The following is a 13,247-nucleotide window of genomic DNA, read 5'->3' on the forward strand; positions in this document are numbered from 1 at the left end:
TGAAAAGCATTATACAGTGAAATCAAAGGAAGGATGATAAAAGATGCTTCACGCTATGTGCTGATTCAATGTAATTTTATTACCAGTGAGAGTTACATGGTAAACTTTAGCAGCACTTTGATGGAGACAATGCTGAAAAAGAGAAAACATGCCAGGAATAACTGCATTAAATGTAGTTATTGCTGGCATGTTTTTGTGTTTAAATTATATTAATAAATCAAACATTTTGTAAACACATCAGAATTGATTAAATAAAAGAAATACTTAAAAACAAATTGAAGAACTGCACACAAGTTAACAAATATGTTATTTGAAATAATGCAATGCTACAAAGGGTTACAGGAATGGAGAGTAAGCTATCACATGGATATCAAATGTGCGGTGATTGTTGACAATTATTGGTGTCTGAATAAGTTACACTGTCTGCATGGAATCAACTGGAAGTGAAAAGGGTGTTCCTCATTGCAGAAGAAGACAAAGAATAAATTTTGCTATTTCTCTCTGGGCAGAACATTTTGAGAAAAGTTGGCATTTTCTGAAGATGCAAATGGCCCAGCTTGTAGGATTATCGGCATTAGTTCTTCTTAAACAACCTGTTGGTTTTGTTATGCTGGATGTGAGAACTGGTGCTTGTGATACAGGGGGGGGGCCTGTAACAAAACTCTGCCTTTTAAAAACATGCACCAGGTTAACCAGAAGTCACTTGGAACTAATGTTGGAAGTTGAGAGTCCTAACGAAAAATAATTCTTTAAAAAGGTGTCCTCAATCAGAGCTGATCTTGTGTTGTAATTTTACCGAACCCCCAATGTTTGGTTTCAAAAGAACGTAGGACCAGATCCGAGATAAAAACTTTCCTGAGATGCACATTGCATTTGTGCTCATTGATCTTTTTGTGCAGTTTCCTTTGCCTCTGACCTACATAAATCCCACATTGAACATGATACAAGGAGTATTAATTTTGCAATAGGGAGGTCTGAGGAGTTGCTGAGGGAGAACTTATCACGTTGTTGTTTGTTATATGGTTTTTAGGAGCATTAGCAACTAAGGCCATATCGCTCCGGGGATATGCGGTGGTCATTCCCTGATCTTTTCGCATCCTCTGTATTTGGTGGTCACAGGCTCGAACCCCAGTCTAATCAAGAAGCATGTACTACGCACTACTGCTCCTGCCCACCTGGCTATGGAGGTGCCTTATCACGAGTGTTAGCTCTGTGGATTTCTAAAGTGGAGGCAACTATGCTTCTAATGAAGGGTAGCAGTTACCCATTATGAATGAAGATATTGTTATGTGGGCTAGCTCATCCTGGAGGTAAGGACCCTTGCAGATATGGAGGGCTCAAAAGATCTCAGATTTAAGAATCCCAATCTTTGTAGATCAGAGACAGTTAGATTGGAAGAGGAGGACCTTGCTTGAGTTGGAAAGTTTCTGATACAATTTTGTGCCGATCAATTTGATTTTAATTGCAATGTAACACTGCTAGGAAGGGGAGCTGCGGTATTAGGGATCTACAGTATTAGAAATTATTTCAGCCCCATGACATCATCTAATCCATCTTTTAGCAAGGCAGTCATACTTCAGATACCCTGATTTACTGTACCTTCAAATCAGTGGCCTCAGTAGTCGGGTAACACAGCCCTTTCTTCTTGTTGAGGTGTTAATCTCTTGGCATCTCTTAATGACATCTCTTGAGGATAAACCCATTATTTCCTTTCCACACAAGCCAAAATTTTGGATATGCTACATGGATAATATGTTAGCAAATTGGAGCCAGGGCAAACAGTTGCTTTCCAGTTTCTGCAATGATTTGAACACCACCATCTGAACATAAGTTAAAGGTAGAGACACCATTTGGTTCTCTTTCAAAGGTGTGCTATTTTGCAGGTAAGATCATTTGATAACCACAAGAGTAAGGCTACCAAACTCAGGCAAGGTCCTCTTCTTCTGGTCAAACCAACCCTGATCCAAAAAAAGCCTGGGATGCTTATATTCTAGATCCTTCAGGCCCTCCATATCTGCAAGGGCTCTGACCTCCAGACTGGGCTACCTTCATTCATAATGGGTACCCACTACCCTTCAGTACAAGCACAGTAGTTTCCAGTTTAGAAAACCAGAATTAACACCCATAACATCTCACTACAATACCTGAGATAAGTGATAAGATCACCTTGTTAGCCAGAAACCACAAATTCAAAACAAGATACTCCGCTTCTAGAAACATTCAGCAGCTGCTCAAACCTTCCCCCCCAACTCAAAGGCAAAATTAACCAATCCATGTATTATATTAAGTGTGAAGTTGGCAAAGAAGTTTATATAGGTCAAAGTCAAAGGAAGTGTTCAAAAAGATCCATGAAAAATGACATGAGTGGGGGGGGAGTTATCACTTGTATTCGGCTCAACGTTTCGTTGACACCAGATGTTAGAACTTTAATGAAACTGCAATGTTTTTGAGAAATGCACAGATTGAGGAGACTTTAAAGAATCATTTTTCATTATTGTTCTCCCGATTCCATCAGCAGATACAAGGGACTTCTAATTAACAATGACCTGGTACATGTTTTCAAAAGAAGAGTGTTGTCAGAGGGTGGGGGAACCATCCCCCACATCACAGGCACTGGCTCCCACATCCGTACAATAAAACCAACAGACTGTTCAGGAACTAACAGACAATTCTACCAGTCAAGCCATCTTAAGCTACTGAAAATGCCAACATATATATGAAAATGTTCCACTCAGATGACAGTTGCACTTCTACTCGAAAAAAAAAGAAGCAAAATTTCAACTTTGTCTTCTCTTCTTCCGCACCATGAGGGACACCCTTTTCATTTCTGCTTAGTTCAGCATGGAGAAGTGCAACAGTTATTTGTACAGCAATTGAAGAGAGTTCAATATATGCATATACTCTGTATTTCCATAGTCTTTTGTGGCACTGCATCATTAATGAATAACATATTTGTAAACTTATGTCCAGCTCTTTGGTTTTCTTTTTGAGCTTCCTTTTATTTAATTATTTCTATTAGATAGTATGAATCAGAGCTGTAATACTCAATACGTTCTACGTTGATAATAATATTTGTAAAATTATTGCGTTAATTTGATTTTTAATTGTTTTTTTTATTTATTTAAATTTTACTCTAATGTACCGGTAAGTTGTCAATTTTTTTCATTGTTTCCGTTTTAATTTCTGGAGGGTATCATATGGAAGTGTTCTACGTACTATATTGAGGTAAACTCCTCTTATTATTTTACAATTAATTATTTCTAATGTGTTTCACTGGCAAAGTAAACCAGGAATTCTAGAGTTTACAAAACATCTGATTTATTAATATAATTTTAATTTACTGTGTTTCTGCATAGTCTCCAATGGACATACCTAAATTTACCATGTAACTCTTTGGTAATAAGCTTGCATTAAATCAACAGATAGCAAAAGTGCCTTTTGTTGTTCTTCATATTACAGAGAGAAAGGACATTCAGAATATTAACCTGATAGCAGGGCCCTGAATGGGTTGATCACGCTGAATTCTGATGGGATCCTTCCACTTGTTCAGATTATGAACCTAAGGGGACATAAATTCAAATTAAGAAAAGACAGATGTAGAATAGATGGGCTGAAATTTGCCTTTAGCCAGCGGGTGGTTAATTGCTGGAACAAACTTCCATCTGTCGTTGTGGGAGTTGATAGGTTAAATAAATTTAAGGAGGAACTGGACAGGCATTTGGAGGGACTGGTTTAGTGTCACTGGTGCCTAGTGGAGACTAGGCACCACTAGACTGGTGCCTAGTCTCCAGCCACTGCAATTTGCAGAACTTAAGCCTCTCTTGGTAAGAGGATCCCTTCATTTCCCTCACCAATCTTGTTGCCCTTCTCTGTACATGCTCAAGCAAATCTACATCCTTCCTAAAACGAGGCCTCCAGACCTGTACGCAGTACTCAAGGCATAGCCTGACCATTGCCTTATACAGAGGGACAATCACCTCCTTTTCCCTAATAGCAAAATTCAGGGGTAATTCGTTATTTTTATTAGATAATACAGTAGCTCTGATTCCTATAATCTCCAACAGAGTGGAGATAATAGGAATCATCATTAAGCCAAAATGTTAACTTGTACTACCAGATTGGTCCAGTGGATAAATATTTGTTTAAGAAATTTGACACCTGCATTGCCTTTTTTTATTTTTATTTTTTTTTAAAGACCAACCACCTTATAATTTCTCTGCTCTTGAATGATTGACTATTCTGGGAGAAATATTCAACAAGTTCAGAATTTCTGAGGTCCTATTGTGTGTGTGTGTGTGTGTGTGTGTGTGTGTGTGTGTGTGTGTGTGTGTGTGTGTGTGTGTGTGTGTGTTGTTAAAATAGAATTTAGTGGTCAGAGTGAAACTTCAGGATTCTTCTCAAAAAATTGGGAAAAAAGTAGTTTTCACTAGGAACTAGGAGGAAGAGTGAAACCATACGATCTTCCTACTTAAATCAGGAGAGTTGGCAATTCTGCTACTATAAAGACAACTCAGTGTACAGAATTGAAATACTGAGTTTACTAGGAACTAAACTCAGTATTTCAATTTATTAATTAAATTTTAATTAAAGTTCACAGAGAAAATTCAACAAACTGCAGAAGTTTTTTGACTAAAATGAACAGTAACTTACTATATTGCAAAGACCTACTTCCAACTTGACAACTTTCAAGGTTTGGCAGTCTGTCTGAAGAAAGTACAGCCTAGAAAAGAGAAAAGTTTATCAAACTTGAATTTTGTAACTAATCACTGTAAAAAAAATATGGAAAGGTTCAGGAGGAAAGGAGATTTCATGGAGAAACTGTAAAACAAAGTTATGAAATGGAAAAGTTCCTTCAAATTAATTGTTAATTCAATATACAGATACATATAAGGAATTCCAAATTAATCAAAAGTCAGAACAGCCACTCCCCGGAAATTCGACTCTACATAAGTTTTTGATGGCCGGTGCAAACGTATTTTTCATCCGGTAGGAATAAATGGAGGTATCGTAAAAATATCGTAATGTGACCCCAATAACACATTTTTTTTTTTTTGGTAATTTGTTCCAAGATCTTGGAAGTTGAAATTTTTGCCATATAACTAAGCTATTTATCTCTCTAAAAGGTCATTTTTATAATGGAAATTGCACTACACTTTTATTGTTATCATATGTTCCGTTATAAGAATCAATTTTGAACACCTTTATGATATTTTTCTAAAACACATTTCTGGAGGTCACTACCATAAAACAATAAAAACAATTTGCATTCTGAGGTTTATTGGGCTTTTTCTGTTAGTGCAAGCAATTATAAATGGGTAGTAAACTCGATCTTATTGCATTTGCGATAATACCGATTACGGTAATGGAATTCTGTGGGTTTATATGCTATGGTATTACGGTGAAATGAGTTCTCCTTCACTGTAATCTTCAATCATATAAAACACAAATAAATTTTCAGAATCTTCTTTTCATTCCTATTTACTTATTACAATGGTGAAGGGAAAGGGACCAATGGAAAGTGCAAGTGCTGGGAGTGCTAGGAAATGAAACAAAATTGATTTAGAAATGAAGATGATTAATTAAGAAGTATGAAGCAGGACAAAGTTTGTCATCTATTGCAAGGAATTAGGGTCTCGCTGCTTCAACAGTGAATACTATTTTAAGGGACAGTGCGCGTATAATTAAAGGATCAACACATTTAAGATAGACAGTATCACAAAACAGCGTTCAGGTGCTATATGGAAGACGGAAAAGCTATTAATAATATGGAAGGAAAATCAGATTCAGAAGCAAGTGCCCCTGGGTCCAATGGTCATTCAAGAAAAAGCAAGAAGTATTTATGAAGACATTAAAGATAAGTATGGTGAAACCCAAGCCAAGTTTGTGGCAAGAAATGGGTGGTTTAATAGGTTCAAGCATCATGCTGGTTTCCAAAACATTAAAGTATGTGGTGAAGTTGCCAGTGCCAATTCTGCAGCTGCAGAGAAATTTTGTAATGTGTTGGAAAAAACCCCTTCTAAATCTCCACAGCCCTCAACTTCTGCAGCAGCGTGCTTATCAGCTAGCTGGAGAGTTAATTCTGGCAATGATGCTCAAAATGTAAAACTTGCTGACGTTATGCCTGTCTCCTCTCTCTTTTTGTAATTTTATAATTTTGTGCACTTTTGTAATTTTTCCTGCACGTGATATAAAAAAATTGAATAAATAATTCTATTTATATGTTCGTCGAACATCTTTTTTGCTTCAATCAAATTTTCGAGTGCTGCATGAGCATTTAGGGAAATTCTGACTTACGTAGAGTCCGCAGAACGCAACTCTTATGTAAGTAGGGGGAGTGGCTGTATATATGAACACTTGCAAACTATTCTCGTATAGGAAACTGTAAGAAAATAAGCACTCTAACTTCTGCATGCAGAGTTTAATTTGTCTTTAATTTTTTACAGATTAATCTCAGATGTTTTGTAACACTCCCTGTACCACTTCATCACTCACTTAAAGACAGATTACACTCTGCACAAGATGTAGTGTTTATTTTCTCATTATTCTCCATTTTGATTTATCCACACACTATGCCACTAAAAGAACAATTGTATTCTCATATAGAATGAGGGAAGGGAACTACAAAACAAAGAAGTGGCATTCCTGTGATTCAATAGATACACTTACATGAAGTTAGATTCTATGCCTTTGAAGGTGTCAAAAATCACATTACCTACTAACAGTGCAGTGTGTTATGTCCTAAAAATTTTCATTCACACCTCTGCAGTATCTATTATAATAATATGGTATAGTATTCGGAAAATCATAACGTTCAGTAATATTTTTTCTTAGAACTACACCAGATATACAAATTGGAAAACTGCTTCCATGTTAAAGGAAACCATACAAAGAAATAATTGATATTCGGAGTTTTTTACTTATTTTACATTGTAAATTGTAGTAAATGAAATTGCTTTAAGTATCCTAATCATTTAGTTAAACTAAATCATTTAGCTTTTATTTAAATCACCGGTTCCCAAAGTAAGTGATACCATCCTCTGGAGGTGGGCTCTCCGAGACTGTTGATCGGTTATTATGATCGACCAGGCTAGAGCCTAGGGAAACTCCCTTGCTTCATATTTAAAGTTTTACTATTCTTATCACTTTCAAAGTTATTTCTTCTGGTTACTTTGTATTTATGATTCAGAGTTGTCACAAGATAGCCAATGGCTCCATAGCCGAGTGGTAAGGAGTCGGAGTGCAGTAGCACACATTTGAGTAGACCGAGGTTAAAGCCCTTGACCGCTAAATAAAGTTGATCTGCAATGGACCAGCATGGCAGGTTATGGTCCATTTCCCTCAACATGAATTGTTGAGGGAGGCTTCCATCCTGCAGTGGGTTGATAATGGCTGCAGTTTACTTCTTTTTTTAAAATTTTTTTTTATTGATTTTCTCATAAATTAGTTACCATGCATCTGTGATAGGGTGAAGGTTTCTGCATGTTTGTGAAGTAGCTTTAAATATTTTATGCTGGTTTTAGTGTGGTTATCCAACTTCTCTCCAATCAAAGAAATTGGACTCCAGATTATTAAACATGGTGATTTAAGGCTCCTGCTAAGTGACTTTACACCAGACATTGAGAAACTGCTATCACTTCACCAAGCCCATCCATCACATTAAGAATTTACTGAATAGTCTAAGACTCTTTCTAAATGACCACCAGACTTTGAAAAGCTGGTATCACCAGATGAAGTTCATCAGTTTCATTGAATTAATTAAAATAAGTTTTAATTGGATTTTGAATAAATGTGCAATTAATTGTTACTGTTTTCAATTTTATTGTGTTATTATCTTCTTTAGCGGGTCATGCAAACCTCTAGTTTGAACAGTACTTTTTATGGGATGAGTTTATGGAACCAAGGGGACAGTGGCTGAATAAGTTTGGGAACCACTGATCTAAATATTTAAATAGATATAACTTAATATATATAGAATCCTTGTTTCCATAATTTTGGTGGGAATGTCACAATGATGGTTTTTAATTTTATTTTTGCTTAATCAGTGCTGAAAATTATAGGAAAAGAACAACTTTAAGAGCCATAATCAAACAGGTTAGATCAGTTTTACATTTAACTGAATATTTAAATAGTTTTAGCTTACTATATGTATAATTGTTTCTTCTGTTTTTGGAAGAAACTTTATAAGCATAAGAATTTTTATAAGTTTTTTTTTTTTTTTTTTTTTGTTTAACTAACATAAAGCCATAAGCCTATAGCCTAAAGACTGTGGGTTTAGTTTTTTTGAATAGAGTGAACAAATGTTACTTATTTCAACAAATCAGAAAAAAAAATAAAAGACACCCAAATATACTTGATATGGTTTTCAACAAAAGATCCAAGTATTATCAGATTTAATAGTTCAGGAACGACTAGTAGGTGGTGACCACAACGTTAAAAAAAACAGGTGGTGTCCAAGGAAATTTTGGTGATCAAAGGCAAAGGAGAGGGTTTCAATTTTAAGGGGAGGGGGAACTATAGTGGTTGAGAGTCATCTTAGACTATCAATTGGGATGGTATTTGCAGGTTGCTGCATAAGAATATTCCATGAAATATATTTAAATAAATCATCTTGGAAGATATAAACATGTCTGTTCTTGTGGTAAAGTACTACAAAATGATGCTTCCAAAATTGATGGGGGGAGGGAGGGAGGGAGAGAGAGAGAGAGAATTGATTGACAGATCTTATACAAGAAGAAAGCATGAGATAATTACAGATTATCACATTACAATGCTACACTACACATCAGATAATAAAAACAATCTAAAAATGGGGATAAAGAGGTTTTCTTTTTTGTTAATGCAAAAATACACAGGTCTGAAATGGTAAAATCCATAGATGATCCAGCTGGAATTGCAGATGAGCTAAACGGGTGTTTTTGAATCCATTTTGATAGCACATTTGAATGTGGATAGGGCAGAAACAGAAAAAGACAGATTGTGGTAATATTAATGATATGGAGATAAAAAGACTAAGGGTCCTGGGGTAGATGAGGTGTATCCAGTTATATTAAAGAATGAAGTAAGCTAATGCATCATACCATTACGCTTGCTACTGAGATCATCATCATGTATTTGAATAGTTGTTGGATAAAAATCAACCTGAAATAAATGCTCCAGACAAATGTCTCACCCATTAATAAGGGAGGAGCTAAGTTGGAAACAAATATTGACTGGTGACTTTGACTTCTGTAGTGGGTAAGAAAAATTTAACTGGTAATTAAGAATGCAATAAAGAAACACCTTCATAAAAATGAAGTCCTGAAGGGATTATACCATAGCTTTGTAAAGGGGAAAGTAGTGCCTGAAAAACTTGGTTAATTATTATGATACATTTACAAGGCATTCAGATGCTGGAAACAATTTTACTATTGTATATCTAGATTTACTACAGCTTTTGATTCAGCTTCCCATGAGTAGCTACTGTACAAACTGGAGATTGTGGAGATTATGGGGAAAAGTGGATCGGGGTGGCTAAGTGAAAGGAGATAGAGGGCAGTAATTAATGAATATTTTTCAGAGTGGGCTAATGTAGCAAGTGGAGTTCCTCAGAGTTCAGTGTTGGGGTTTCTCTTGTTTCTGATGGGGGTATACACAGAAATCTGCCAGAGTTTGCTGATCATTTAAAGGCAGGTAAGATGACTAAAAAGCAGGACAAGGCTACACTTCTTTAGGCTTAGATCAGTTATACATAAGGTCAGAAAGATGGCCACTGGAGTTTAATCCTGCTAAATGTAAGATACTGCATTTGGTGAAAAGAAATCTAAGGGTAACATAAAAACTAGGGGACATGGAATTAAAGGTGGTTCAGGATGAGAAAGATTAAGGACTACAGAGCAATGTCCTTAAACCAGCCAAATAATTTTCCCACTAATAGTTCAGCTATGTGGGAAAGTACTATTGATGTGATCATAGTACTATTGACGTGATCAGAGGAGAAATGAAAAGGCCAAAAACAAATGATGTGCCATAAGAACTTGATGATTTGAGGAAGGAGATCCACAAGGCCTCGTAAGGAATTTCAATATGCCTATTACTCCTGGTAGATGTCCTCAGGGAGGATGTCAGACATTCTTGACAGCCTCCCTATGGGAATCAAGCTATAAACTGGCAGGAATGCCTATACTAATGCTAATCAGAGATGGAAGGCATCCATAAATAATATCTTGGATGCATTTTTCCCAACAGGCAAACTGAATTGTAGCAACAGATCACGACATCAAATGCTGCATATGTTATTCACTAAGTGGAACTATTCTTTACCCACGAAGAGTTAAAATATGAACTGGAGAGGACAAGGGACAATAAATCAATAAATGCTCAGGACATGAGCTCACAGAGGTTCACTGCTTGCTAGACTTTTCTCAGTTCACCTACTCACTCTGATGAACAAAATGCCTGTCCAAAAGGCAGATTTATAGAATCTTAGAAACATGAAAGTCTAAAACTGTAAAAAAAAAAAAACCACCCTTAGATTATATCGATCCAGTGCCCTCCTCCCAGTAATGGGCAAATTACTGTAGCATCTATTATTATGCAGGTTGTCTATATACTATGACACTACAACTCGGGCATCCAACAGGCAATTTCATTTCAAGACAGAAGATGCCAGGTCTTACCTGATTGCTCCAGTGGCTTCTGCAGACACCTTTGAAACCCTATGGTGGCCTAGTATCACGAGGCACCTCCTCTGCATTAAAATACCCACCAACCTAAATGGATGCATACAAGATTACTTACAGGATAGTCATTATGGTTAGAATACAGTACAGGAAATCTCACAAGAAGTAACAAGGTGATGACCCCAGGACTCTCTTCTTGGATGAGTTTCTGTCTATAGACCTAGTCTGATCATCAAGACAGCTGCTTAAGCTGGCATTGAGGTGTAGGCAAATGCAGTCCTTCTGAGGTTACAAACTTGGGCTAACACACATACACTAACCATATCAGATGAAAAGACAGTCTATATTACTGAAAGGGGGTCTACAGGTCACAAGACCCTCCCCCCTCACTATCAAGAATGATGGAACAACAATCAGACTCAAAAATGAGCTTCTACCTGCACCTAGTGCATAAGGCAAAGAATGTCAGAAATTGTGTCCATGATCAACAGGATTACTATGTCCAAACTGGGTCTAAAGAGAAGAACTCATGTTATTAACTATAAGGCTCTGTTTCCTCCCATTAATTTCCTGTTATGGGGTAGGTATCTGGTGTGGCAGGGCCACCACTGTATGAAATAAAGTTAAGAACTGTTCACAGAATAATTCTCCTATGTTTGTTGTACAGTCGTAACCCTGCCCAACTGGCTGTGGCTGCCTCACAAATAGAGGTGATACATCATGGGCTTGCATATAAATACAAGCAGGGCATCCCAACAAACATGTTGAAAATTGAATTGGATATCACTAGTGATGCCAAACAGGAGAAGAAATGGATAATGGAAAAATTGTAACAAATATACTGGAAAGAGAGAGCACCAATGGTGCAGTCTCCAGGCAGTTCATACCAGAGGTACTGACTGTCAGCCCTAACATGCCACCTTGAATGCGACTTTTTTTTTTCATCACAAGCCATGGATATTTTAAATATAAGCTTAGAAGCCTAGGTTTTAGTGATGGCTCAAACTGCAGCTGTGGATTGAATGAAACTTGGGATTACATATTACATGATTACCACGGAAGTCACCTAATTTCTAAGATTCACGACTCGGGGTTCAGGAATATCTATTTGTAACACAGGAGGATTATTACAAAGGAATACTTGAATTTGAATATGTACAGGCACTATCTGAGGAGAGTTGATGATGACTACTGTGAGTCCAAGACTAATGAGTTCTCTCCCAACAAAACTGTCTAAATAAAACACAAACTGGACTATCTCTCAGAACACTAACCTATAACCCCCTGGAAATGGCTGAAAATGTCAAAATTAGATGATGTAGGATTGCTGATAGTTGCATTGGCAAGTGTGGGATTCTTGACTGGCAGGAGGTCAAAAAACTCCTAAGCCTTCCACAAGATATTTAGGTGCAGCTTATTGCTAATATTACATCACCTGTGATGTGTGATTTAGCTGACAGTTGAATTAAATATCTAAATACCTGACCAAGACACTGGACTTGTAAGTCAGGATGTAATATATGAAGGAAATGTCTAAATTCCTGAAATTAACTTAGAGACATCGCTGACACTTGTCTTCGTGCAAGGAACCCTTGAGTAGTGACGGGGAGAAGGAGGGAATAATAAGAGGATTCAGGTGGAAGCATTCACACAGAGAGAAATGGGGTAGTGGGGAGGGGTGCACCTCCCCAGGGGAAGGGGAGTAAAGGTCATGGGATAAAGTCCATGAGGTTGCCACATGGATGCCGAGATCCCATGTCAAGATGGAAGACATTTGCAGCATTCCAGACACAGGGAAGACTAACTTTTTTTTTTTTTTTTGGTAGTTGTTGGCGCATAGGCTTCTGTGGCCATAATGCACCCCCACAAGGTTTTTGTAGTACTTTGATCCAAGCCAGAGGTGAGAATCGAACCCGTGACCTTTGGGTTGCCAGGCAGGCACTTTACCCACCCGGCTAGCCCGGTCGGCGGGAAGACTAACATCCTGGTCATGGAGATGCAACAGGGGAGTGTAACCCCTGGTCATAAGATGCTGAATAATAACTGGACACTTACATCATAAATATATACAGGAGAATGGGGGGAGGGGGTGTTCCAGCATAGCCCTGCTGGCTACTAAGATTCACCCCAGGCAGATGCAAGCAGCTGATCTCCACTACTCCTCCCCCAGATAACTAGTGGTACTTTCTATTTGAGCCAGTCAGGTGAGAGGCACAAAGTATTCAAAGTATTTTATTATTTTCTGTGGGCTCCAGGGTTCCCCCCTATCTGCCACAAGAGTAACTACATTATTTACAATTTGTCGTTTTGCAAAACATCTTGATCCACCAACTTCACAGGAATGATTACAATCAATAAGTCTCTTGCCTGAGACCAATGTAGTATAGCCACACATTTGACTATATATCCATAATGCTTGGAACTCAGTTATTACAATATGTTGAAGGCACCAATTTCTACATTAACCTTCATAACTTATACAGCTATACAGATAGTTAAAACCTTACCAGTTCGGTTACAAATTTATTTGTATCTATTGCCGCCTGACAATAAATACAAATAAATTTCCTCATCAGAGGTCCTGTAAAA

At 37.3% G+C, this 13,247-nt stretch overlaps 1 protein-coding gene across 2 annotated transcripts in view; it reads right to left on the reverse strand.

Moving 5' to 3' along the window:
• Positions 1 to 13,247, reverse strand: part of hyd (E3 ubiquitin-protein ligase hyd) — a 670,489-nt gene that overhangs the window by 81,447 nt on the left and 575,795 nt on the right. For both annotated transcript variants that reach the window (XM_090375987.1, XM_090375986.1), the window contains exon 40: positions 4,651 to 4,720. In XM_090375987.1, the coding sequence (XP_090232113.1) occupies positions 4,651 to 4,720 (70 nt within the window). The remainder of the gene's footprint in view (positions 1 to 4,650; positions 4,721 to 13,247) is intronic.

This window comes from Mastigoproctus giganteus, chromosome 6, assembly GCF_048544385.1.
Source record: "Mastigoproctus giganteus isolate SK-2022 chromosome 6, ASM4854438v1, whole genome shotgun sequence".
NCBI lineage: Eukaryota > Metazoa > Arthropoda > Arachnida > Uropygi > Thelyphonidae > Mastigoproctus > Mastigoproctus giganteus.